This window comes from Dermacentor albipictus, chromosome 2, assembly GCF_038994185.2.
Source record: "Dermacentor albipictus isolate Rhodes 1998 colony chromosome 2, USDA_Dalb.pri_finalv2, whole genome shotgun sequence".
Taxonomy (NCBI): domain Eukaryota; kingdom Metazoa; phylum Arthropoda; class Arachnida; order Ixodida; family Ixodidae; genus Dermacentor; species Dermacentor albipictus.
The window spans coordinates 165618178-165644505 of record NC_091822.1 but is presented as its reverse complement, the minus strand read 5'-3'; the positions used below and the strand labels follow the sequence as shown (position 1 = coordinate 165644505).

At 50.6% G+C, this 26328-nt stretch overlaps 1 protein-coding gene and 1 long non-coding RNA gene across 3 annotated transcripts; one reads left to right on the top strand and one right to left on the bottom strand.

The window, feature by feature from the left end:
* Nucleotides 1-226: 226 nt before the first annotated feature.
* LOC135920433 (uncharacterized) lies at nucleotides 227-3325 on the bottom strand. The gene is made up of 2 exons (XM_070533345.1): nucleotides 3117-3325; nucleotides 227-1811 (listed from the first exon to the last, which is right to left on the bottom strand). Exons 1-2 carry the CDS (start codon nucleotides 3323-3325, stop codon nucleotides 806-808), a joined length of 1215 nt encoding a protein of 404 aa, XP_070389446.1. The 3' UTR covers nucleotides 227-805.
* Nucleotides 3326-6215: 2890 nt separating this feature from the next.
* Nucleotides 6216-17527, top strand: LOC139056271 (uncharacterized). 2 transcript variants are annotated; one of them, XR_011512244.1, is made up of 13 exons: nucleotides 6216-6654; nucleotides 6732-6931; nucleotides 7009-7208; nucleotides 7286-7485; nucleotides 7563-7762; nucleotides 7840-8039; nucleotides 8117-8316; nucleotides 8394-8593; nucleotides 8671-8870; nucleotides 8948-9147; nucleotides 9225-9424; nucleotides 9502-9702; nucleotides 9781-17527. It is a non-coding gene; the product is annotated as an uncharacterized lncRNA (long non-coding RNA). The 2 variants fall into 2 exon arrangements; XR_011512245.1 differs by lacking the exon at nucleotides 8948-9147.
* Nucleotides 17528-26328: the final 8801 nt, after the last annotated feature.

Below are 26328 nucleotides of genomic sequence, written 5' to 3'. Positions count from 1 at the left end.
TACGAGAAGGATTGTAACTTCTGCAGAACTCATTTAGGCACGCTCCAACACGTCATTGGAGTATGCAATTTCATCAAGGCGATCCCCCCACCTCTTAACTGCCCCACTACCCTACCCAATGCCTCATCCACCCTTACCGAGCGATGGGAGACCTTGCTAACCAGCACCGCCCTGGAAGACCAGCTCGTCCTGATCTCCAGGGGCCAGGCGGCTAGGAAAGCATATGGGTCCCGTGAAGAGGGAACCACTTCCATCGACGGCGTCTGAGCAGATGTCGAGCTCGGCTCAATAAAGTTGTTTCTCTCTCTCTCTTAATAGCTTTGTTCACAGTGCTACGGTAGTTACCGCACAGGCGTAAAGTTCCGTCTTTTTTTCTTACCACTACCAGTGGCGTGGCCCAGTTGGAGTACGCGACGGGTTCCCATACCCCTTGTTGCACCAGGCGATCCACTTCCTTGCCCACGTCGTCCTTGAGGGCCAGTGGAACTGGTCGACTTTTGAGAAACACTGGTTGAGCGTCGTCTTTCAGTTCGATGTGAATTGGTGGTCCGTTGAAGCCAGGAAGGTCCCTGCGAAACACCTCGGAAAATCGCGAGGGCACGTCTTCCGCGTTTACTTGCTCGATTCCCCGCAAGCAAATGCCTAACGGCCTAAACCAGTTTCGCCCAATCAGGCTGTTGCCTCGATTCTTTACTACCAACAATGGCAGCTTTGCCTCCCTGCCCTTGAATTCTACCAAGACGGTTGCTCGACCCAGCAGTGGTAACGCCTCCTTTGACCAGGTTACGAGAGTTGTTCCCGAATCTTAGAGTGGTATTTCACCCAGATTTCTCTCGATTACTCTAAATGTATCTTCACTCACAATTGAGCACGATGCTCCGGAATCAACCTCCACCGGGACTTGTCCTTGTATCTGTACTTTAACTATAAACTTCTGTTCTTGCTCATTCACTTCGCAAAGTGAAAACAATGCACTCATTTCGTACACGCCCTTGCTCTTTTCAACTTTCCTCTTTTGCTCTGGCGTCTTCCGGGCCGCTCTACTTTCGTCTTTTGAACGACAAGCCCTCGCAATATGTCCAACCCTTTTGCATTTGAAGCATGCCGCTTTTCTAAAACTGCATAAATGCGGAGCGTGCTTACCGTTGCAACGGTAGCTACTAGATCCCTCTGCCGTGGCGTCTTGCTTCGTGCGGGTTGCTTGTATCATGCCCTGGCAGTCCTTCGCCTCGTCTCGGCCGTGCATCCGTATGTCTCGTTGTTGCTTGGCTGTCGCTTCTGCGGTCGCGGCCATGTCGTACGCAACTTTGAACGTAAGGTCGTGTTCTGCGAGAAGTCGCTGGTGAACTGCTTCATTTTGGAGGCCGCATACGAAACGATCTCGCATCATGATGCCCAACGGGAGCTGCACGTCGCCAAAACCGCAGTCTTCGGCTAGCTTCCGAAGCGCCGTGACGTAGTCCGCAACTGATTCCTCGGCAGCCTGGTTTCTCTTGTAGAACAAAAACCTTGCGTATAGCTCTGAAGGCTTTGGATGCAGGTGCTTGCGAACCGCCGTCTTAATTTCATCGTAGGTTGCTGTTGTCGGTCTTGCTGGCTTCACCAGAGTCACGATGAGCCCGTACGCTTCTTCGCCGCAAGAACTCAGCAGGACGGCTCTTTTCTGTTGTTCTTTCGCTATCTTGTTAGCTTCGCAGAACATTTCTAGCCTCTCGACGTATTCGTCCCATGACGCGTTTGTGCCCAGGCGATACTCGCCGATCCTGCCGACGGCCACCGCCGCCGCTTCTTCGTCGCCAACTGTTGCGTATCAGCCGGACGCCAGGGTGGAACAGACAACGTTTATTGATGCCGTGCCCTTTTTATAGGGTGAAGAACATGTGATCTGCCGACTGCTGCTTGCGTGGCCGATAAGCGATTATCATGAAAATGTAGTGTGACACCCGATATCAGTATACAACAATATGATAGCAGAATTCCGCCCACCATGTCCCAGTTCATTCCTAGAATACTGGTCTGGCTTGATCACGTAAGAACGGCACCTTGATGCGCATTTCAATTCTAATTTCTTCGCTGTTTGATGTCCTTTTCCAGATTCATTGCAGCTCGGCGATTTTTTTTTTTTTGCTTTTGCGTACAAGTCTTTCGCCTGGTTCATGATGTTCCAAGCATAACTTCAACGCAAACTTAACTACGTTTGCTGTCATTGCAATTGGATTGGATTGGAGCCAACGTTATTTATGCCTGCAGTTGGGCGCACGCGCGCCCCGACGAGGGCCTACGTCATCCTCGATGTCGCCGTTACTCGACGCGGGTCTCCGCTCGCCGTTGCCGGCTCGCTGGGTCCGTGCCTTTCGAGCGCCTCGAGGACCTGCTGGACGGCCCAGAGCTGATCATCTCGGTCGCAGCTCTTCGCGGCTGCCTCGAGCCGCGGTGGGAGCGTTCTTGATTTTTGCTTCCTCTGGATATTAAACGCAGACCCACAAGATGTGCGTGTAGTCTGCGGTCTCCCTCCGGCAGACTCTGCACATATCTGTCGGATATGTCTCGGGCTACATGCGATTCATCAGTCTCGGGCTCGGTAGCGATCCGGTCTGGAGCTGCCTCAGTACTACCGCCTCCGCTCGACTCAGTCTCGGGTGCGGTGTGGGAGAGTCCTACAAACCAGGCGGTAGGCCTTCGTGATTTCATTGTAATCCGTCATGCGGTCCTTGGTTCCGAACCACGTCGGTCGGTCTGTCGCCGGGGCGCGGTTGGTTTGCTCTCGCGCCACTGCGTGTGCCGTCTCAGCATGGTTCTCATTGCGTTCCGACGCGTCGCCCGCGTGCGCCGGGAACCACTTGAGTAGTACTTTCCGTTCTTCTAGTTTGACCGCTCGCAGTACGCGCTCAGCCTCCCTGCAAATTTGGCCTTTGGCGAAGTTTCGCACCGCCTGTCTTGAGTTACTCAGCACCGTGTGGCAGTCTGCGTCGGCGATGGCCAGGGCGATGGCTACCTCCTCCGCTTGTTCCGCTGCGGTGCTTCTCATGCTCGCTGCCGTCCTCGTGGCGCCGGTTGACGCCTCTATGACGACCGCTGCGAAGGCGTTCCGTTGGTATTCGGCCGCGTTCACCTACCGCGCGTGTTCGTCGTTGGCATTCTGGTAGATGAGAGCCTTGGCCTTCACCGCTCTTCTTCCCTTGTTGAACTCGGTATTCATGTTCTTCGGTATGGGATCGATTCTGGTCTGGCGTCGGACCTCTTCGGGTACGGGGAGCTTCATCTCCACCTCGTTCGAGCGTCTAATTCCCAGGTCGTCCAGTATCTTCCTCCCGGCTTTAGTCATGGACAGCCGCTCCAGTTGAGAGGTCCGTTGCGCTTCGGCTATTTCTTCGAGCGTATTGTGTATCCCGAGTTGTAACAAGCGGGTCGTGCTCGTGGACTCGAACAGGCCCAACGCCGTCTTGTACGCTCTTCTGATGAGCACGTTGATTTTGTTTCGTTCGTGTTGCAGCCGTCTGTGGTAGACTACAACGTGCGCGAAGTGGCTGATGACGAAGGATTGGACGTGCCTAATTAGGCTCTCCTCTCTCATGCCAGCCTTCAGGGAAGTGACTCGTTTGAGGAGTCGAATCGCATTGGCTGCTTTTGCCTTGAGACGGGTGATGGTTCCGCCGTTTCTTCCGTGCTTTTCGATGACCATGCCTAGGATCCTAATTTTGCCGACCTTGGGGATTACGTTGCCGGATTTGGTAACGATTCTGATTTTTTTTTCGCGTTGTCTGGTCTTGCCTCTGCTGTTTTTGGTAGGTGGGAGTATGAGAAGCTCCGATTCGCTCGGCGAACATCTCAGTCCGGTGCCTTCCAGCTGGTCTTTTATTGCATCGAGGGCGCGCGGCGTCGCTGCCACCGGTCACCCATAGCGTGATATCGTCGGCGTGGATGGTGTGCCTGACGTCTTCGATGTGCCCGAGCTTTTCGGCCACTCCGATCATTACCAGGTTGAACAGCATCGGCGAAATGACCGATCCCTGCGGTGTGCCGGTGCTCCCGAGCTTCTCTTGCGTCTGTAGGTCGCCTGCTCGTAGCTCGACGGTCCTGTCCGTGAGGAAGTCCTTGATGTAGTTGTAGGATCTGTCGCCCATGTTGAGCTTGGAGACTTGGGACAAAATCGCCGAGTGTTTCACCTTATCGAAGGCACTCTGCAGGTCGAGCCCTAGGATTGCTTTGTTGTCGCGGGCGCTGCCGCCATCATCGACGATTTGGTATTTGAGCTGCAGCATCGCGTCCTGCGTGCTGAGGTGCTGTCTGAAGCCGATCAAAGTGGCCGGGTAAAGCCCTTCTCGTTCCAGGTAGTCTTGCCACCTGTTGAGCAGGACGTGCTCCAGCACCTTGCCCACGGAGGACGTGAGCGAGATGGGCTGGAGGTTATCCCTGTCCGGCGGCTTCCCCGGCTTGGGGATCAGGATGGTCTTGGCTCTCCAGCACTTGAAGTATTTTGCGAGGTTTTCAATCGAGCCATCGAGGTTCTCTATAGCGCCTTGTTCGTGACGAGGTCCGGGCCGGCTGCCGACCGGCTGTTGAGGTCGTGCAGGGTCGCGCGTACCTCCTCGACGTCGATTTCACGATCGAGCTTCGCGTTCGTCAGGCCGCTGTACGGCGCGTGTTGTTCGGTGGGTGTAGTCGGCAGGTATTTATCGTTAATGCGCCTGGTGACTTCGTCGACGCCGTGTGCTGAGACCGCCCGATGTATGAGCCTGGCGAGTCTGTCCCTTGTGTGCGACTTGGTCTTGGTTTCGTCGAGCAGGTGCCGCAGCAGGTTCCACGTCTTCCCGCTGTGCATCTGCCCGTCTGCCGCGTTGCAGATCTCGTTCCACTGTTGCGTGCAGAGAGCGCGGCAGTGATCCTCGATCGCTCGGTTCAGCTACGTCACCTTCTTTCTCAGTCTGCGGTTAAGCCGTTGATTCTTCCAGCGATTGAGTATCGACTGTTTGGCCTCGATGAGATGCGCAAGCCGGCTGTCTACTTTGTCGATCTCCGTGCTCGTTTCAATGTCTTTGGTCGCGTTGCATACGCTCTTGGTGATTTCGGCCGTCTACGAGTCGATGTCTTCGATCTCGTCGTCACCGTCGCTCTTCTGGCGTCTCGAAAAGCATCCCAGTCTATCCATCTGTGTTTTGATGCTGGTGTCGTTGTGTTCTGGTATGCCGATTTCCACGATGGTGTGGTCGCTACCTAGGTCGGTCCCCGCGTTTCTCCAGGTGATCGCGCCGCGGATGTCGTTCTTGACGAACGTGAGGTCCGGAGTGGTGTCCCGGGACACGGAGTTACCAATTCTCGTCGGATGATTCGGGTCGAATCTGTTCGTGTTCTCAGCTTGGTAGGAGGTCTCCATTGTTTCAATGCTGTCACTGCTGCGGTGTTTGTCGTGATTAGCTGTTCGAGTTTGGTGAATGTCGCTTCGAATTTCGCTTCGAGGCTGTCGATGCGATCGTTTTCTGTTTGCGTGCGCGTGGCCTCGATGGCTCGCTTCTTCTATGCCGGTTCCTCTATGGCTTTCTCCTGGATGTTCGTTGTCGTTTCCTCGGCCTTGCTTGTGCTTGGAGTGGGTCTCTGCAGAGGCTCGTTGTTGCTTAGCAGCAACTGACGGATCTCGGTGATCTCTTTCGTGAGGTTGTTGATGGTCACTCGCAACGCGGCGTTTTCTTGTCTTAGGATCTCATTTGCCTCCCGCACCTTGCTCATACCTTCTTTCTTCGTGGCTTCGGTGATTTTCTGCGCGTTCCTTATATTGTTTCCTTTCGCTGCGTCGACCCAGCTCACTCGCTCCCGTGATGGTGACGTTTTTCTGCTGAGGCTTCTCTTGCAGCAGCTGCTGTCTCTGGATTTGGGAGCGCGGTTTTCCGATGGGGTCCTTGACTTTCGCGCATCTGGCGGCTTGTCGAGTGGCGGGAAACCGCTCTCCGACAGCAGCTGGCGTTCGGCCTGTCGGCGCTCCCATTGACGCTTACGCACTGCGTAGGGGATCTTGTATTTCGCCTTGCACGTTCAGTCTCCGGTCGGGTGTTCGTCTCCGCACAACTTCTTCCAAAATTCATTCAGTGTACGTACATCTGCATTCAAATTTCTTCCTGTCTGAGGATCATCATTCAGAACAGTCCTGATCCTAACCACGAGGCGTCAAATACGTATACTTTTCTTGCTAGTCGATATTCTCGAATTTCTTGATGGCGCGATATTGACGACTATTGTTCATATTCTTTCGAGCACGCTCATTTTGCCATTCCAAGCGTGAAACATCTCGCATTGAACAGTTGTATTCTTATCTCGGTACTGAATTTGTCTAGTGCCTTCGATATCGTCTTCCGATTGCTACTTCGTTGATTTCCACGTTAACTTGCTCTCTCCATCCTTCTGAACAGTCATTGTGATTACATAGTCCACTTCAAGCATCGTTTCTTTCTGAGGAGCTAATCCAGCATATTCCGCCATCAAAAAGTTCAAAAAGGAAGTCGTCAGTTTCTGCGGCGTCAAGAACCATGGCAAGTTTCGCGTTTCGCAGTTCTCTCCTACAGCACATGGGCCAGGCACAATCCAGTCGGAAATTTTCTATCTTCCATTGTATCTTCGTTTGGTCTTTTCACTGGGCTTTCCTCCTCACCTCCACTACAACTGGTAAGTGTCCTTCACACGGGACTCGTATTACGGCTGTTTCCTCCAGTGGTTAACAAATAAGCATTGTGTTGTTACAGGTTCTGCACTCCCCTTTACAACTGCGGTCCACAATCGTACCCAGCGTGCTCTTGTACGACTCTACGGTCTGCGCTCCAAAAGATTACTTCGGCCACGAGCATCACCTGTTCCGGGAGCGACTACTACTGCTTCTACATTCCCTCGCCAGTGGCGTCCTGCTGGTAGACTGGACTTTCCTCCTCGCCCTGCACTACTACTGGTAAATGTCGTTTACATGAGACTCGTACTACGGCTGTGTCCTCCACTGGTTAACAAATAAGCGTTGTGTCGTTACAGGTTCTGCACTCCTGTCTTCAATTGCGGTCCACAATCGTACCCAGCGTGCTCTTGCACGACTCTACGGTCTGCGCTCCAAAAGATTACTTCGGCCACGAGCATCACCTGTTCCGGGAGCGACTACTACTGCTTCTACATTCCCTCGCCAGTGGCGTCCTGCTGGTAGACTGGACTTGCCTCCTCGCCCTGCACTACTACTGGTAAATGTCGTTTATACGGGACTCGTATTACGGCTGTGGCCTCCAGTGGTTAACAAATAAGCATTGTGTCGTTACAGGTTCTGCACTCCTGTTTTCAACTGCGGTCCACAATCGTACCCAGCGTGCTCTTGTACGACTCTACGGTCTGCGCTCCAAAAGATTACTTCGGCCACGAGCATCACCTGTTCCGGGAGCGACTACTACTGCTTCTACATTCCCTCGCCAGTGGCGTCCTGCTGGTAGACTGGACTTGCCTCCTCGCCCTGCACTACTACTGGTAAATGTAGTTTACACGGGACTCGTATGACGGCTGTGTCCTCCACTGGTTAACAAATAAGCATTGTGTCGTTACAGGTTCTGCACTCCTGTCTTCAATTGCGGTCCACAATCGTACCCAGCGTGCTCTTGCACGACTCTACGGTCTGCGCTCCAAAAGATTACTTCGGCCACGAGCATCACCTGTTCCGGGAGCGACTACTACTGCTTCTACATTCCCTCGCCAGTGGCGTCCTGCTGGTAGACTGGACTTGCCTCCTCGCCCTGCACTACTACTGGTAAATGTCGTTTATACGGGACTCGTATTACGGCTGTGGCCTCCAGTGGTTAACAAATAAGCATTGTGTCGTTACAGGTTCTGCACTCCTGTTTTCAACTGCGGTCCACAATCGTACCCAGCGTGCTCTTGTACGACTCTACGGTCTGCGCTCCAAAAGATTACTTCGGCCACGAGCATCACCTGTTCCGGGAGCGACTACTACTGCTTCTACATTCCCTCGCCAGTGGCGTCCTGCTGGTAGACTGGACTTGCCTCCTCGCCCTGCACTACTACTGGTAAATGTAGTTTACACGGGACTCGTATTACGGCTGTGTCCTCCACTGGTTAACAAATAAGCATTGTGTCGTTACAGGTTCTGCACTCCTGTCTTCAATTGCGGTCCACAATCGTACCCAGCGTGCTCTTGCACGACTCTACGGTCTGCGCTCCAAAAGATTACTTCGGCCACGAGCATCACCTGTTCCGGGAGCGACTACTACTGCTTCTACATTCCCTCGCCAGTGGCGTCCTGCTGGTAGACTGGACTTGCCTCCTCGCCCTGCACTACTACTGGTAAATGTCGTTTATACGGGACTTGTATTACGGCTGTGGCCTCCAGTGGTTAACAAATAAGCATTGTGTCGTTACAGGTTCTGCACTCCTGTTTTCAACTGTGGTCCACAAGCGCACCCAGCGTGCTCTTGCACGACTCTACGGTCTGCGCTCCAAAAGATTACTTCGGCCACGAGCATCACCTGTTCCGGGAGCGACTACTACTGCTTCTACATTCCCTCGCCAGTGGCGTCCTGCTGGTAGACTGGACTTGCCTCCTCGCCCTGCACTACTACTGGTAAATGTAGTTTACACGGGACTCGTATTACGGCTGTGTCCTCCACTGGTTAACAAATAAGCATTGTGTCGTTACAGGTTCTGCACTCCTGTCTTCAATTGCGGTCCACAATCGTACCCAGCGTGCTCTTGCACGACTCTACGGTCTGCGCTCCAAAAGATTACTTCGGCCACGAGCATCACCTGTTCCGGGAGCGACTACTACTGCTTCTACATTCCCTCGCCAGTGGCGTCCTGCTGGTAGACTGGACTTGCCTCCTCGCCCTGCACTACTACTGGTAAATGTCGTTTATACGGGACTTGTATTACGGCTGTGGCCTCCAGTGGTTAACAAATAAGCATTGTGTCGTTACAGGTTCTGCACTCCTGTTTTCAACTGTGGTCCACAAGCGCACCCAGCGTGCTCTTGCACGACTCTACGGTCTGCGCTCCAAAAGATTACTTCGGCCACGAGCATCACCTGTTCCGGGAGCGACTACTACTGCTTCTACATTCTCTCGCCAGTGGCGTCCTGCTGGTAGACTGGACTTGCCTCCTCGCCCTGCACTACTACTGGTAAATGTCGTTTACACGGGACTCGTATGACGGCTGTGTCCTCCACTGGTTAACAAATAAGCATTGTGTCGTTACAGGTTCTGCACTCCTGTCTTCAATTGCGGTCCACAATCGTACCCAGCGTGCTCTTGCACGACTCTACGGTCTGCGCTCCAAAAGATTACTTCGGCCACGAGCATCACCTGTTCCGGGAGAGACTACTACTGCTTCTACATTCCCTCGCCAGTGGCATCCTGCTGGTAGACTGGGCTTTCTTCCTCGCCCTGCACTACTACTGGTAAATGTCGTTTACACGGGACTCGTATTACGGCTGTGGTCTCCAGTGGTGAACAAGTAAGCATTTTGTCGTTACAGGTGCTGCAATGCCGTTTTCAACTGCGGTGGGTACCTAGCATGCTCCTGCACGCCGGCTCTCCGTTCTGCGCTCCAAATGCGATTACTTCCGGCACGAGCATCACCCGTTCCATGTGCGACTCCTATTGCTTCTACGTTCTCTCGCCGATGACGTCCTGCTGGCAGACTGGACTTAACCTGGTGCCCTTGCACTTAATTCTGGTAAATATCGCGTACACACGACTGTACTGCACCTGCGTGTTTTCGAATGACCAACAAACAGGGCCTGTGTCGTTTCAGGTTCCCAGTTTCTGCTGTCGTTTGTGGCGCAAGAGAAATGTTCCATCACGCTCATTTACAAGAATATTCCTGGCCTTGCCTCCCGAGCGACCATCTTCAGCCCGATCGTCCTGCCGCGTGCTCTATACAAGTTTCCTAATGAACTCGTGAACTCGTCGCACGCCTCTGTCTTGGCGGTGTCTAGCACTGTGTTGACGGCGTGTTCATTCTCCGAAGGACTTCGTGTCATCACCATCCCGCGACCGTCCATCGGATGTGCTCCTGCAGTTCGCTGTTGCCTTTTTCCACAAGCATATTTAATAAGGTCATTGTAGCAAGCTTTTCTGCTTTGGAAGAGTGGTACGTTGCTCGGCGAATGGATGCCGATTCTAGGAATCGGGTTAATACGAAGCATAACATAAAGGTCTGGTTACGTGGACACCACTCGGTCCTTAATAAGGACTTTCAATGTTTTCATGAGCCGATCTGAAAATTTTTGGTGGCGAGAGTAATGGACATTCATTGACACTGTGCACTATTGTAGTAGCACGTTGGTGTGCGTGTGCGTGTGCGTGTGCGTGTGCGTGTGCGTGTGCGTGTGCGTGTGCGTGTGCGTGTGCGTGTGCGTGTGCGTGTGCGTGTGCGTGTGCGTGTGTGTGTGTGTGTGTGTGTGTGTGTGTGTGTGTGTGTGTGTGTGTGTGTGTTGGTCTGCGTACACGTGTAACCTACTCTGTGCTCCATTTTTCTGTTTCGGTCGAGAACGTATGACATGAGCTCCAGTGCTACCTGGCGCATTTCGCATTTTTCATGTTTTTGGTGGTAGCATTTCCAGCGTCACAGTTGCTCCACTTTTCCCGGCTCATTCCTGTTGAAAGGTTCCTGGTTTGATGGTTTACTGTCGTCTATGGACATCCGCTTTTGGATTGGTCGAACCGCTGGTTTCTTTGGCTTTGGTCCTTGGGTGGACCTCTGTGCTCGTTTCAGCATTCAGCGGATTTGTTCTGGCGTCTTTCTCGTGCCAGAAACGAGGTCTTCACACACACTCGGTTCCTCCACGTCACTCATCACTGACTCGAAAAGGTCAACATGCCACTGCAAAAGGACGCAATGTCAATGAATGGGAAAGGGGAGGGTGGTTACTCTCGCCAACAAAAATTTCCTGATTTGTTCATGATAATGACGTCCATCTTTAAGACTGATTGGTGGTAAATGTCACCGGGCTCGCTGTTTCTAGTTCTTTTTTTTTGTCCTTGACTCGTCAAATGCTGTTTTGGATCTACATGGTCCAACTTGTGTATTACCTGTCGTTTGTTTACCGGACAGTGCTACCCGCTGTCACCGCTTGTTCACCCTATATACTGCGCCGTAATTTGATATTTTATGTGTCCACAACTATCGCGTACTCTGCAAGATCGGTAGGAATACTGAAGTGCCGTGACACCGTTCAGGTGGCTGTGCCGTCGTTTCCTGCTGACAGTAGTTCAGATTACGCACACTTGTGTACTCTAATCCCGAAATTGCACCGCGTGAGCCATTGTCAAACAGCTGCTTCAAAGGGGCTACATGTACTTCCCTTAAGCCAAGTCGTGTGTGAACACGTGCAGGTAACTGACGTGCACGAGCACGCTCAAAGAAATCTTCATAAAATGTCCGCTTGTAATTTTAGTGTTGAAGTGAATTAAGTTTATCAGAGTATCGCCACGTAATTCTTTTCTGTACGCTGTTAGTCTCCATTGCTCTTCGAATGCACTTCAATGAGTTTGCATTGAATAGTGTTTCAATTTGCACATGCTACAGCTATTGTCATAACCTCGATATAAGGAACCACATTTGATTTATTACGAATTACTTTCATTGTTCTCAACCTGTAATAACCTTACTTCTGCATTGCTTCATCACAAAAAGAGCACTGTCCTTGGCAAATGGTTACGTGTGCCGCATTACTCTGCCTATTTTTTTCGCTGCTTTCATCCGCTGTGATCAAAAAAAGACGGGAAACCACGCATGCGCGATTGTGCTCATTCGAATGAATTTTTCTTAAAGGGACACTAAAGGCAGACAAGTCGACGTGGACTGTTTACATCATTATATAAACCTCCCAACGCTTGTTTCGTGCCCAGAAAAGACTTAGTTTACGAGAAAATGGCATCTGAAGGGCCTGAATACCTGTTCCGAAATTGGAGACTCCCGCCACCGAACCCCAGGAGTGGTGACGTTGCCTACGCCATCGCCACCCTTGGGATTCACTTAAGACACAGCTTCGAGACTTGTTCGGCAACCCCTACGGCCACCAACTTGCCGCGCAGAAGGCGCTTTCCGGCCGTGTGCAGGCGTCAACAGAGCCCTATGTCACGTACATTCAGGACGTCTTGGCTCTGTGCCGCAAAGTTGACACCCACATGACTGAGTCCGACAAGGTTGCCCACATCCTCAAAGGCATTGCCGATGACGCCTTTAACTTGCTCGTTTGCAACAACGTAGCGACGGTGGATGCTGTTATAAGAGTGCCGCCGCCTGGAACTCGCTAAAAGCCGATGTATTGACCAGCATTTTGCCCGTCTGCCCAACACCCCAGCGACATCTTCCTGTGCCGACACTGCTCGTCCCAACAACACTGCCGATGTTACCAGGATCGTCCGGCGTGAGATCGAGGCCGCCTATCCGGCTGCCTTCGACTCCAGTCCAACCAACACATCTGCAGTCACGGTCTCACTGATCCAGGCAGTTGTCCGCCAAGAGTTCGAAAACATTCACGCCGTCTGCTCGGCCCATCGTCCGCATACCCGCCCGGCATCTTCGATTCCACCCCGTCCCGCATCTTACCCACCACGTTTCCGCAACCCATCTGAATGGCGCACTGCTGACAAGCCCATTTGTTTCCACTGTCATCGAATCGGGCACATTTCTCGGCACTGTCGCAGTCGCTGGAGTTCCCCGACCCGGTCTACTTATACTGCCTACTCTCGCCCCCCATGTGGCCCTTCTCGTCCCTATGCCGCACGCTCCGATAACGCCGCCGCTGATTCTCCTGCATCGAACCGCTCCTATTCTCGTTCGCCTTCGCCCCAACGACGACAATCTCGCTCTCCCCAGCCCCGTCGCTCCTATTCGCCGACTCCCTTCGGACGCCGCTCCCAGCCGGAAAACTAGACGATGCAGCACCTCGAGGTGACGCTGCATTGCTCCCTACGCCGCCAAATCCTCTACTGACGTTGCCCACTCATCTGAACCTTCTTGACGTGCAAGTCGACGGTGTTTCTGTGTCTGCACCCAGACACTGGGGCGCATTTGTCCGTAATGAGCGCTGACCTTCGTTACCGGCTCAAGAAAATTATCACGCCCGCCACGACGCCTGTTGTCCGTGTCGCCGATGGCGGAACAGCCCCCGTAATTGGTATGTGTACCGCCCGCGTCTCCTTCGCCAATCGTTCAACACTCGTGCTATGCAGTCATCGCTCACTGTCCCCACGACATCATCCTCGGCTTAGACTTCCTCTCCGCACATTCTGCTCTCATCGATTGCTCCCCAGTGCTCTCCGCCTCGACCTGCCTGTTCTGGATCCCGCTGAACACCCTACTCGCCTCAGTTCCGTCGACTTCGTTCGCGTGCCACCTTCGGCACTGACTTACGTTGACTTCGTGTCATCCCCACCATTCCCCGACGGTCACTACATCGCGGCTCCTATGCAAGACGTCCTCCTTACACACAGGATCACAGTACCTCACACAGTTTTATCTATTACGGCGAATTGCGTCTGCCTGCCAGTGGTCAATTTTGGCTTGACACAAGTGCTGCCACGCGGGATGTCTCTGGCCCAACTTTGCTCATTCGAGGATCACTCTGTAGCATCGATTTCAGTAGACAATTCAGCCGATCGTCCTCTACCGTCGCAGTCGGCAACTTGTACCATCGCCAACTTACAAAAAATGATTGCACCCGACATGCCTTCCGGACACGCTCGTGTGCTCTACCGCGTTCTGATTTCCTACCAAGATATTTTTTACTTTAACGATCGTCCTTTGGCCCAAACAGCTGTCAAACATCGCATTAATACCGGCGATGCCCCTCCTATTCATCGCCGCCCGTATCGAGTATCACCGGCTGAGCGTCAAGTTATTCACACCTAAGTTCGCAAAATGCTTGCCAAGAACATTATTGAACCGTCATGTAGTCCATGGGCGTCACCTGTTGTGCTGGTAAAAAAGGATGGCTCATGGCGCTTTTGCGTGGATTATCGGCACCTTAACAGGGTTACCAAAAAGGACGTGTATCCCTTACCTCGGATTGATGACGCCCTTGACTGCCTCCACGGTGCTCGCTATTTCTCCTCTATCGACCTTCGCTCCGGCTATTGGCAGATTGCCGTGGACGATCTCGACCGCGAGAAGACTGCCTTTGTAACACCCGACGGTCTTTATCAATTCAAAGTGATGCCGTTCAGTCTGTGTAACGCTCCTGCCACTTTTGAACGCATGACGGACTCCCTTCACGGTTTCAAATGGTCCACGTGCCTGTGTTACTTAGACGACGTTATAGTATTCTCCCCAACATTTCGCTAAGCACCTCGAGCGACTCTCAGCAGTCCTGGACGTTTTTCGGCGAGCCGGTCTGCAATTCAACGCATCGAAGTGCCAATTCGGCCGTCGCCAGATTACCGTCCTTGGACATCTCGTTGACGCGAACGGAGTGCAACCGGATCCAGGCAAGATTCATGCTGTTACGCACTTCCCTGTTCCAAAGTGTGTCCAGGATGTGCGCAGCTTCATCGGCCTTTGCTCGTACTTCCGCCGTTTCGTGAAAAATTTCGCGGCCATAGCGCGACCACTAACCGAGCTTTTGAAAAAAGACGCCCCTTTCCAGTGGGGCGATAACGAGTCCTCTGCATTCTCGCTTCTAATTGACCTTCTCACAACGCCTACCGTTCTGGCCCATTTCGATCCTTCTGCGCCTACCGAAGTCCGTACTGATGCCAGCGGTCATGGAATTGGCGCAGTACTGGCACAACGCGAGCGTGGCCACGACCGTGTTATCGCTTACGCCAGCAGGCTCCTCTCGCCCGCGGAGCGCAACTATTCCATCACTGAGCTTGAGTGTCTGGCCCTAGTTTGGGCCATTGCGAAGTTCCGCCCATACTTATATGGCCGACCCTTTTCCTTTGTCACAGACCATCACGCGCTTTGCTGGTTATACTCATTGGAAGAGCCTACAGGAAGACTTGGTCGCTGGGCCTTACGGCTCCAAGAATATTCGTTCTGTCACCTACAAATCTGGCCGACTGCACAAGGACGCTGACTGCCTGTCTCGCTACCCGGTAGACGAGCCTGACGACGCCGACAGTAGTACCGCCGACGGCATTTTCTGTGTCTGCCTTCGCTAACATCGCCGATGAGCAGTACCGAGACCTATCGCTGCGAGTACTCGTCGAGCGTCTGCGCTCTACACCTACCGACGCATCCGTTCGCCGATATGTCCTCCAGGGCGGCATTCTGTACCGAAGGAACTTCCTCCCTGATGGCCCTGATCTTCTTCTTGTCGTGCCAAAACATCTACGACAGACTGTGCTCTTTGAGATGCATGACGCACCCACTGCAGGACATCTTTAGGTAACCCGCACGTACGACCGCGTCCACCGCCGCTTCTATTGGCCTAGTCTCGCTCGCTCCGTCCGACGCTATGTTGCTGCCTGTGATCCCTGCCAGCGTCGGAAAACACCTCAGGTGCTACCTTCCGCTCATCTCCAGCCGATCACCATCCCTGTGGAACCGTTCTTTCGTGTTGGATTAGACCTCCTCGGTCCCTTTCCCACGTCATCCTCTGGGAACAAATGGGTAGCCGTCGCAACTGATAACACCACCCGATACGCTATCACGCGGGCTCTCCCTACCACTTGCGCCACTGACGTGGCGGACTTTCTCTTGCGTGACATTATCTTAGTGCATGGCGCCCCGCGACAGCTGCTTACTGACCGTGGTCCTAACTTCCTCTCGAAGGTTATCGCCGACATTGTGCGTTCCTGCTCTATTCAACACAAGCTGACTACCTCATACCATCCTCAAACCAATGGCCTGACAGTGCGGTTAAACCGTACTCTTACCGACATGCTGTCCAAGTACGTTTCGAAGGACCACCACGACTGGGACGTTACCCTTCCTTACGTCACATTTGCTTATAATTGTTCCCGGCACGACACCACTGGATTTTCTCCATTTTTATCTACTCTACGGTCGCCAACCGACCTTGCCCCTTGACACGGTACTTCCTCCTCCTGCTGCGATCTCAACAACCGAGTATGCGCGCGACGCCATCGCCCTCGCCGACCATGCACGCCAGCTTGTCCGTGCTCGACTGACGGACTCACAAACCGCGCAGCAGCGTCAGTACAAAGCCCGCCGCCGTGATGTAGTTTCCGCCTGGTACACTCGTGCTCCTGTGGTCGCCCTCTCGTCACGTCGGACTTTCAGAAAAGCTCCTTTCGCGATACACAGGGCCCTACCGCATGCTGCGCCAGGTGACGCCTGTGACGTATGAAATTGCTCCTGTGAGCTCAACCTCATCTCCTCTGGCATCTAGTGATGTCGTGCACGTCAGTAGGCTCAAGACCTACTACACTGCTTCAGACATCGGCCTTTAGTCGCTGAGGGACGGCGCTTTTGGGGCCGGGGTTGTGCTACGGGATAGTATTTCCAATGACGAAGAGCCGAGCACTAAGACGATTACAAGCTAGCGCGGGCTGTTGCCTCTTGGCCAAGCGCAGCGTATTTTCTTGTAAATATACTTGTACATAGCTTTTCGTCTGCGTCTTCCTACGTAACAATATGCATCCACAGTGGTTGCTTAGTGGCTATGGTGTTGGGCTGCTAAGCACGAGGTCGTGCTATCGAATCCCGGGCACGGCGGCCGCATTTCGATGGGGCCAGAATGCGAATACACCCGTGTACTGCGATTTAGGTGTACATTAAAGAACCCCAGGTGGTCCAAATTTCCCGAGTCTCCCACTGTGGCGTGCATCAACAGATCGTGGTTTTCACACGTAAAACAATTTTCGTTAATGTGTCATCTTGGAGGCTTTTACTTACTGTTTTTGTATAATGCAACTGTTATGTGGACGAAGAGAAAAGACACACCCACACAGCACTCAATTGTTGACAATACGACAGCGAGCACGAAATAGCTGCACATTGAGGTCATGATATTGGAGAATGTGACGTGGTATATATAGATCGTCGTCTAGAAATGTGTTGTAGTCCCTTCTGTCCCATCTAACTGGGAAAGTTCGCATACTTACGCGCTTTACTGTTTACTGAAAAAAAAATACCGGAAGCGTTTTTTTTTTTTACATCTCCCAGCGAAGGCTCTCTACAAAGCTTACCCATTTCATCGTTTTACAGCTTGAAGCTATTTGAGCTTTAACTGCAAAGAAGTCTGTTTCTGCGCCTTGACTTGTGCGGTTATTTTCGGTTTATTGATCTAAGAAAACTGTCGTCCTTGTCACATTTTCATACGTCGAAGTATCGTGAAGCTGAGAAATTATCTGGGCTATGTAAATTGAAGTATGTATGACTTGTATTCCTGTACAAATGCATAAATGTATGTTAATGCACTGTACATATGCTCCTGTTCGAAAAATTCGGGATTAAATCCAGTTATGTAGCATTGAATCGCTTTTATTTCGGTTTACTTAAGTCTTGTTTTGCGCTGGTTGTACTCCGCATGCATTGCATTAAACTGCACCTTGCAAATCATCTGTCAAAATAAAACTTCATTCGTGTTGCCCGTCTCACTGACTCCATCTAGTGCAACGACTGTGCTGCGCCCGCAAACTGTTGTGGCACATCCGCTGTCTGCAACTGGTCGAGCAACACCGACTGAATAGGAACATCACTGGGAGCCATTCAGAGTACAGGAAGACTGGCTTTCTAGAAACTCTTCGTTCTCCACCTTTCCGTTGCATTGCTACCAAAGACAGGATGCTGGCGTTTCAGGGCATTAACATCCGGAATTTAAAATAAGTGTAATGTGGCGCAAGTGATACAGAGATCGAAACGTTGGTAATGCGTATGCCTTTAATGGACGTCAAAACCCGGTCACCATAGCAGTCCAAATCAGTTAACCCATCGCAGTAGCGGCTGTGGGCTTCTGCTCATCAGCTCTAGGTCAAGGGTTCGGCCGCGGCAGTAGCATGTCGATAACGGAAAACGCTCGTGTACTTAATTTCAGATGCAGCTCAGAGACCTGCTGAACGTAAGGCTTTCTGATTTGTGTAGGTTTGTGTAGGGTTTTTGCGTAGGTTTTTTACATGCCCGGGAACTGCAGTAAGTCATACTGTACTAGTAGATCTAATAAGATTGGAGCAGTATTCATATCTAAAAGGAAATGCAGCTGGTAATTGGTGCTGTACAAAGGTTATGGGCCAGGAGCAGCCAGGTAGCGTGTGTTTCACGTATAGCTAATATAAATGCGTAACCTGCCAACATTCATCACACCATAGCTTTGTCAATTTACACCCATAAAATTAGGGTGTAAAATAGGACTGGGGTGTTCCAAGGGTGTTCTTTTGTGGAACACGCTTTTCTGGAAGAAAGTTTCATGGGTGTTTACGAAGGGGAAAAAACCGAAACACCCCTATTGCACTCATAAGGGTGTGAAAATTAAGAGTATACAGTATCTTCCCACTTATTCAGGTTGGAGTGATAAGAACATGATCTACAAGAGAACGTTTCCGCCAAGAGACATGCCATAATTTCAAGAATTCGTGATGCCTTGTGTCTCAAAAATTAGTTCCATTTCCTCGCTATATTATGTGTCATAAAACAGCCTATCTAATGTCACCGCTCTAATAACAGCCTCTCTAATATTACCACTGTGACTTTCTAATACGCAGCTTGCACAGGTAATGTCTGTCACATGTTTGCAAACATCTCTAAATACATGTAAAAGGAGAATTCGTTTTTCGCGGCAACCACTGCCTCAAGTTTGACGGGGTTTGTTGCATTTAAAAGAAAGACCTAATATCTAGTGACTGCTTGTTTCGAATGTTCGGTTTATGTCGTCAATCTGTGATTAAAAGTTCGCAAAAAGCGCAAATTTTCAGAAAAAACTATGAAGTTTACAACTCCGTAACTCGGCAAGAAAAAATGACATCGCAATTCTGTGAATTGTATCTGATAGCACATCTAACGCGGACAAATTTGACATCTTGCACACGAAGCTCAAAAAATTCCTCTGTAATTGCAACTTTTGCAGAACCCTCGTAAACAACGTAACAGATTCACGTAAGCTGTAAAATGACATGAAATTTGCCCGCTTTGAGCGATCTACTGGATGACTTTTTCAGAACCGCGATATATGTTATTGATGCTGAGCTATTAGTTTGTAAACATCGTGCTTCTATTTTTTCAAACTTCTGAATTTTCGAATACCTTTTTACCAAATTCAAGCCCTAAATCGAAATTCCGCTTCCTACAGTCACTAGAACTTAACTTTCTCTCTCAAATGCAACACATTTCATTAAAATCTATGCAAGGGTTATCCCAGAAAAACGGTTTTGCGTTTTTACATGTATTTGAATAGGCCGCGTCGGAGTTGGGCCCGAGCTAAAGCTTCCTCTTAACACCAAGAACTGTATGACGCCTTGCAAACACGCCGAGATGCGCAGTCTCCTGGCGTGCCTATTTACCCCCGAAGTATTTTTCACTGTCAACGTGCCGTGGATTTGCGCATGCAAAGTCATGTCTTGTGCGTTTGACGTCATTTGTCTGGAGCCTACAGTGCACACTCGCCGAGCTCCTTTCGAGACTAGTATTTCTAAGCAAGTCGATAACTTCTCCCTACGCGTCGCCACGCTTACGCAGACGACGCAGGCTATGTTATAGCGTCGCCCGTGAGGCGTCTTCCCACAGGCTGTCCTCCCACTATTTTGCATATCACGATCGCGATACGCACGAGGTGACCCGGGACGGATATTTCAGCAACGCAGTCTCGCAGCCGCTTCTCATTCGCTTGCCCACGACACCCGCGAAGGAGAGCAAATGGCAAGGGAGCCGAAACGTCCGCTTCATCAATGTGAGCCACAGCGCGAGCTACTGGGTGCGTGGGCTTGTTCACGCGTGCTGCGGTGAATGAAATTGAGATGCCACCGTAGAGTCGGCGAGATTAAGACAATCGCGAAGGAGTTAATGTTCAGGCCGCCCCGGTACGATATTTTAAAATTATTTGTTCGCCTCAGTCCAGTCCTCAGAAACTGCTGTAGCCGTACACAATGAGCTGAGCTACTCTGGCTAACTCTTCGTGTATTTCTTTCTTTCTCTCTTCCTTTCTTTCTCTCTTCCTTTCTTTCTCTCTTCCTTTCTTTCTTTCCTTCTTTCTCTCTCTCTTTTTTTCTTTCTTTCTTTCTTTCTTTCTTTCTTTCTTTCTTTCTTCATTCTACCACAAATGCCCCTGTATTTGGGTGTTACCTGACGGGTGGGCTTTTAGAAACAATGGATGATTTCTTCAATGTATTTCTTGAAATCATCGGGACTGGAGTGGTGCACGGAGTCGGCGGGTAAGTGCTTCCAGTCGATTGCTGTTGTGACAACGGACTTTGCGAGCGCAGCCGTGTGGGCAGGTGGGAGATGCTCTGCTCCGAGTTGAATTTCATACAACTTGGGAGATAATGCGGCTGGCGAAATATACGAACGGTGACGGGCATGTCACTCGAAGTGCCACTTCGTGGTCTACAGGGGAATTTAGAGAGGAGTAATTATTTGGGATACGTTCTCATCCCCACGTCAGCAGCGAGACTGACTGGACAGCCTGGCTCAGTTCCGGGGACGTCGACCGACAGCTTCAACTGGTGGACTGGGCGGAGAAGGCCAAGCAGGCCCAGGGCCTTACTAGAGCCCGATCCCCCAGCCACGTCCCGCATTTACCCTTCCCCCTTTCAATAAAGTTTACCACCACCACCACCATTGTCAACGACACTTCCGTGCTACTTGAAAGGTCAGTACGTTTCTTATTTATTTATTTATTTATTTATTTATTTATTTATTTATTTATTTATTTATTTATTTATTTATTTATTTATTTATTTATTTCATAATACTGTGAGCCTTTCTCAGGCTCTGACAGGAGTGGAATGTACAATAGGTGGTACAACAGGTTTGGTGTTCCGGAACATGAATGAAGAGATACATAACTTATATAAATAAGGGAATCACAAAGTGTGCAGAGCTGTAGAATCATACAATTCATGACTCATAATCAGGAAGGCTGTGACTACAACACATTTACAAAAGCATTTTCAAAGAAAGATTCAACGTTCGCAACAAAAACATCAATTGACACATCATTCACAATATGGCGGGGCAGGCTATTCCATAGTTCTATGGAACGAGGAAAAAAAGAAAATTTGAATAAATTACATCTAGCAGCAAATGGCCGTATGCACAAGTCGTGATTGATTCTTTTGGAGCGGTGGTGAGGTGGCTTTAGGTACACGTCTTTAGTTATGTTGATGCAATCATGATATAACAGGAAAAGAAATTTCATACATGCAGTTAGTCGTCGGCATTCTAACGTCGAGATGCTAGCCCTTTTACGGAGAAGTGTCACGCTATCGTAGCGGGAGTATCGGGAGTAAATAAAACGGACTGCTAGGCTTTGAATTCTTTCAAGTTTCGTTTTTCAGGTAAGACTGATGGGGGTTCCAAACTATGGCGCTGTACTCCAGGATGGGCCTTACTAGAGTCATATAGGCGTTTAGTTTTACATGCGCAGGTGCAGCTGACAATTTTTGTCGGATGAATCCAAGTTGTCGGTATGCTTTTGTACATATGTTATCTACGTGGGATTCCCAACTCAATTTTTCAGTAAACGTTACCCCCAAGTACTTTACTTCATTATTACGCGTCACAGCAGATCCTGATAAAAGGTAAGTAAAATAGATGGGAGTTTTTTTCCTTGTTATGGTGACAGAGGACGTTTTGCTTACATTTATTTTCATATCCCAAGTTTTACACCAAGAATCAATGTTAGTTAGGGTTAAGTGCAGATTATTTTGGTCATCTTGTGAACGAACCGTAGTGTACACAACACAGTCGTCTGCAAATAATCTCAGTACAACATCTGGAGTGACACAGGAAAAAATGTCATTTATGTAGATTAAAAAAAGTGTAGGTCCTAATACTGATCCCTGTGGAACACCAGAGCAAACGTCTAGGCTAATGGATTTGGCATTTTTTATTTCTTGTGTCTAAGTTAGGTGATGTGTCTAAGTTCATGTGAAAGTGCGTTATAGACTCACGTTTCCTCTTTTTCACTCCCCATTCCCCTCCACACGTGTAGGGTAGCAACCCGGACTCGGTCTGGTTAAACTCCCTGCACTTCCTTCTTCCTCTCTCTCTCTCTCTCTCTCTTTCTCTCTGTGTGTGTGTGTGTGTGTGTCTCGCGTCTAACTACGAAAGTGTTCATCGACAAAAAAATTATTACTTTCCATTGTAACTATTTCTATGCTTCTGCCTCCTTTCATGTAGAGCAGGCAGGCGTTACAAGTGACCCTTCCGGTAGCAGTTGCCAGCCGTCTCCTCGCTTTCCCTTTCCGGCGATGTGTATATATGTTTCCAAAGCAAATAATAACCAGTGACCCCCTTCTAAGCAGTACGCCACAAGTTGGAAACCAGGGCTAGGATACCAAATCTGGGCTAATTTGGTTGTTAGAATGAAGGACGCGCAAAGCACGGCTGAAAAGATTTGCTTTCGAGAGAGGTACCTAATGTAAAAAAACAGCTCTCTTTAAGTTTATTTGATGAAGACAAAGAAGTGCAACGTTCATAGCTTATGTTCACATCGGCTCTGTCTTGAAGTGTTTTCGCCGCGATTTTCTGTGAATACCAGCCCGAATTTTATACCATTCGAACCGTACGTGAGACCACCAGGACTGTAGATACGAAGTCATCAGGTGGGACATTCATTTTCCTGGTACTGCGACCACTTTTATGTTATGACCACGCCGTCGCCGCTCTAAGACTAAGCGCGTGCGCCGGGTGCTCGGGCTCCCAGGTGCTCGGCCTACCAGGCTACCGACCCGTTCCCGCGCGTGTCCGTGCGAGCTCTGCTACGACGAACAAGCCCCTGGCCAAATCCGCGAAGCATTGAAGTTAATCACCGAGATGGGCTGGTGTACCGCCCGTTCCCGCCGGTGTACCGCCCGTCGTCCCGACGAGAAACGGTGCCGAAAACTATCCCAAGAACAACAACCTAGGTCGCAAGACTCTCGCTCTGGCTATAAACCCAGGCAGCAAGTTAGGACTAAGGTTCTCAAGGCCGGGCGCGTGCTGCCACTAGCAGCAAATGAGATCAACATCATCTTAGACCCAAAGGAGCACTCAATATTTCCAAGGTCGGCAGCCCTACAATGACTGCAGCTATTCTTCAAGCAACGCAACTTAACTCAGAAAACAGTCAAAACGACACAATCTGCTCGAACAACCAGCAAAACCTCATGGTGATCAGCACGCCCAGCCAGCAAAATGCGGACTGGTACGTAAGAATAAAGTCCATCCAAGTCAACGGGGTAACCCACGAAGTCAGCACGTACGAAGGTGCCCCAGATAATACTACCAAAGGAATCATCAGAGGCATCCCTCTCACCGATAACGCCAGACAAGCCGACGCTAACAACATGAATGATCGTAATGGTCTAGCCCTACCCGCCAAGCGAATCGATTCTACCACGACCATCGTCATTGCCTTCGACGGACCTGACGTACCATACATGGTTCGCTATGGCGCAACACTAATACCATGCTCCCTGTACCGCAAGTAGATCGATATCTGTTACCACTGCGGCCGTCTCGGGCACCGCATGGACGTTTGCCAGTTCCCTAATAAGATCTGCCGGAGCTGCGGAGCTGCGGAGCTCGCAACCCAGATCAAGATCAGTGTACGCCCAAGTGGACGTTGTGTGGTGGACCCCACACCACAGCGGACAAAGCTTGTACTGCCAGATACAAAACGCCGTACGTTATACGAAGACGCCTCGGAGAACGCCGAGCAGCACAGCTATCAGCCCTTCAATCAGAAGATTTCCCGCCCATGGAGACCAAGCACCGGTCCCGGTCCCTCTCCCGACCGAGAGCGGGCCGTTCCAGATCAAGCTCCACGTTGACTCCAGGAGCCAGATATACCTCGGAAAGGGTGAGCTTCGCAGACGCCCTGACGGGCGTCTCGCGAGAGGGTCAGCCGTAGCCATGGACACAACAGGAACCGTCGCCGCCACCCTGCCACCTGTGGCATCCCCTATCCTTCATCATGGCCCACACTAACACTGACACAGCGTTCTGGCAGTGAAACTGCCGAGGCTACCTCCATAAACAACCCGTTCTCCGTCAACTCGAATGTATACTCCGATGCATTTTCTGTTCTTTTTCTCAACCCACTCCTGCTATAGCGCGAATTGCGCTGCAGTATGTATAAATAAATAAACACCTCCGTACTGCTTCATGTCAACACGACGTAATCTTAGTCCAGGAAACGCACGACACTCCGGTCAACCTTCTCGGATATTAACCTTTCACCGTGAACAACGCTCCACACGAAGTCTCCACACCCGTTCGAAAAAGAATTGCTGCAATCGAACACGATCTCCACGATCGGCGCATCGAACACATATTCATTGAGCTCATCCCGTACAGAAAACGTAAGGAAGGAATATTTATCCTCAATATCTACAATACTTCCTCTTAACGCCACAGCCGATTTCTAACCCTCTTCAAAAAGGCCCTTAACATCGCAGGCAGCAGCCCCCTTATCATCGGAGGCGACTTCAATCTCCCGCACACAGGATGGGGTTACAGAGACAGCTCTGCTGCAGGTCATAACTTATTGCAAGACTCCCATGATATCGGGCTTACACTCATCACTGACCCAGCTTTCACCACTCGCCTCGGCACTTCTACTGAACTAGACACACCAAAAACTCAGACAACGCCCATTGGCGCAACACCCAACACGACCTCGGGAGTGATCACTCTATCATCTAAATTACTCTCCCAGGAGCTTAGCTTCGTTAAACAGCTGATTGCCCCACCTGCGTGAAACGTGAACCGCCGGAGAATACGTTATATACAGAGCAGACGATCTCTTCCACATCGTTTCGGCTGCGGTCCAGATTATCGCTGCGCTTATCCGAGGCGACATGCGATTAACGATATATTACGCGGTTCCCACGGCTTGTTTTCTTGGGAAAGCGAGATTTCAAACTTAAGGTCGTCGCACACCTCTGAGATGTGGATGCGCTTGTAAAAATGTTTCATGGCGTTTCAGTGTTGTATACAAAAAAAGAAATAAAACCAAAAAATATTGGAAATTTCTTTCTTGACTGTTCTGCCATAGTCAATGCTAGTTTTACAGTCGCGGACAGACTAAAATGGACCACGGCGAAGGCGGCTTTCGCAGGCTTTCTCTGATACGCACTGCTATCGCCGAATCTTGAACGAACAGATTTTAATATCATGCGCCAGCAACAGAGATAATTCCATTTAACATGGTCGCCACCCTAGCAAGGCCCCTTCTGTGAAACTGTCGCCTGGAACATGCTGGCGTCAGAACTGCCCGCCAGCAAGCTCACGACACCGGCCAAGCAGTCTGCAAATAGCGAGCCGCCGGCGGTAGAGCATACAGAAATTTCAACGTTGAATTTATTTCTCTATGGGTAGAGCATGAATGCACACGGTTTACACGGCGTCAAGCGCTCTACGTTCCAGTAAAAAGAAACAAAAAATCCAAGATTCGATTATGGCAGTTATTATAGGAGAAAGCCTACCGAAGCCGCTTTATCTACTGCGAATAAACCCAGCAGTGCGAGATAGCATGGGCAAATATAGAGAATGGGTCGCGCACGGATAATTCCGAGTCTAGCAGGTGAGACGCCGCAACGATCCTCTACGTATGCGGTATCGTGGTCACGCGGCATAAAAAAAAAGAAGAAAGTGTATAGGGCCTTTAGCTTTAAGGTGGCAGCCGTCAGCTGCAGCTTGAGCTGGGCGCAGAGAACAATCGCACTCCCAGTTTTGGTTTCGCTCAAAGCGCAATTCTGCAGTGGGACAGTGCAACGCAAAGCTATCTGCCTTTGTTATGTTGCTCGAAGTGGCGATAGCGCGCTGGGCCAGCGACTGGGACGATGTTTGTGTCGCGGTGTGGTGTCGAAGCCCCGAAGAGAAAGCGACGGCATCGTAAACGTTGAAAGAACATGTTTTGAGCGTTTGGACCTTGGTTTGTTAAGTGTGTTAGCTTAGCGCTGTAGCCTTACGTGCTTTATGAAACTTCAGAACAGGAAAAAGAAGGCACGCCGCGCGTCAAGTTCTTCTACCTCTTCATCGTCTAACAAGAACTGCATGAGTACGGTCGGCGGGGCCATTTTCGAAAAGCGCGCGAAGTGCAATAGCGGATGCGGAAGCAACATAACATTCGCCAGACCCCGTTCGTGCACCCCATAGAGTTTCATATTAGTATTTTTAGAAACTGTATGGTGCACCCGAAATCAGTCTGCGAAAATGGCCGTCAAGTTAAGCTCCGAAGGCGTCGCACTC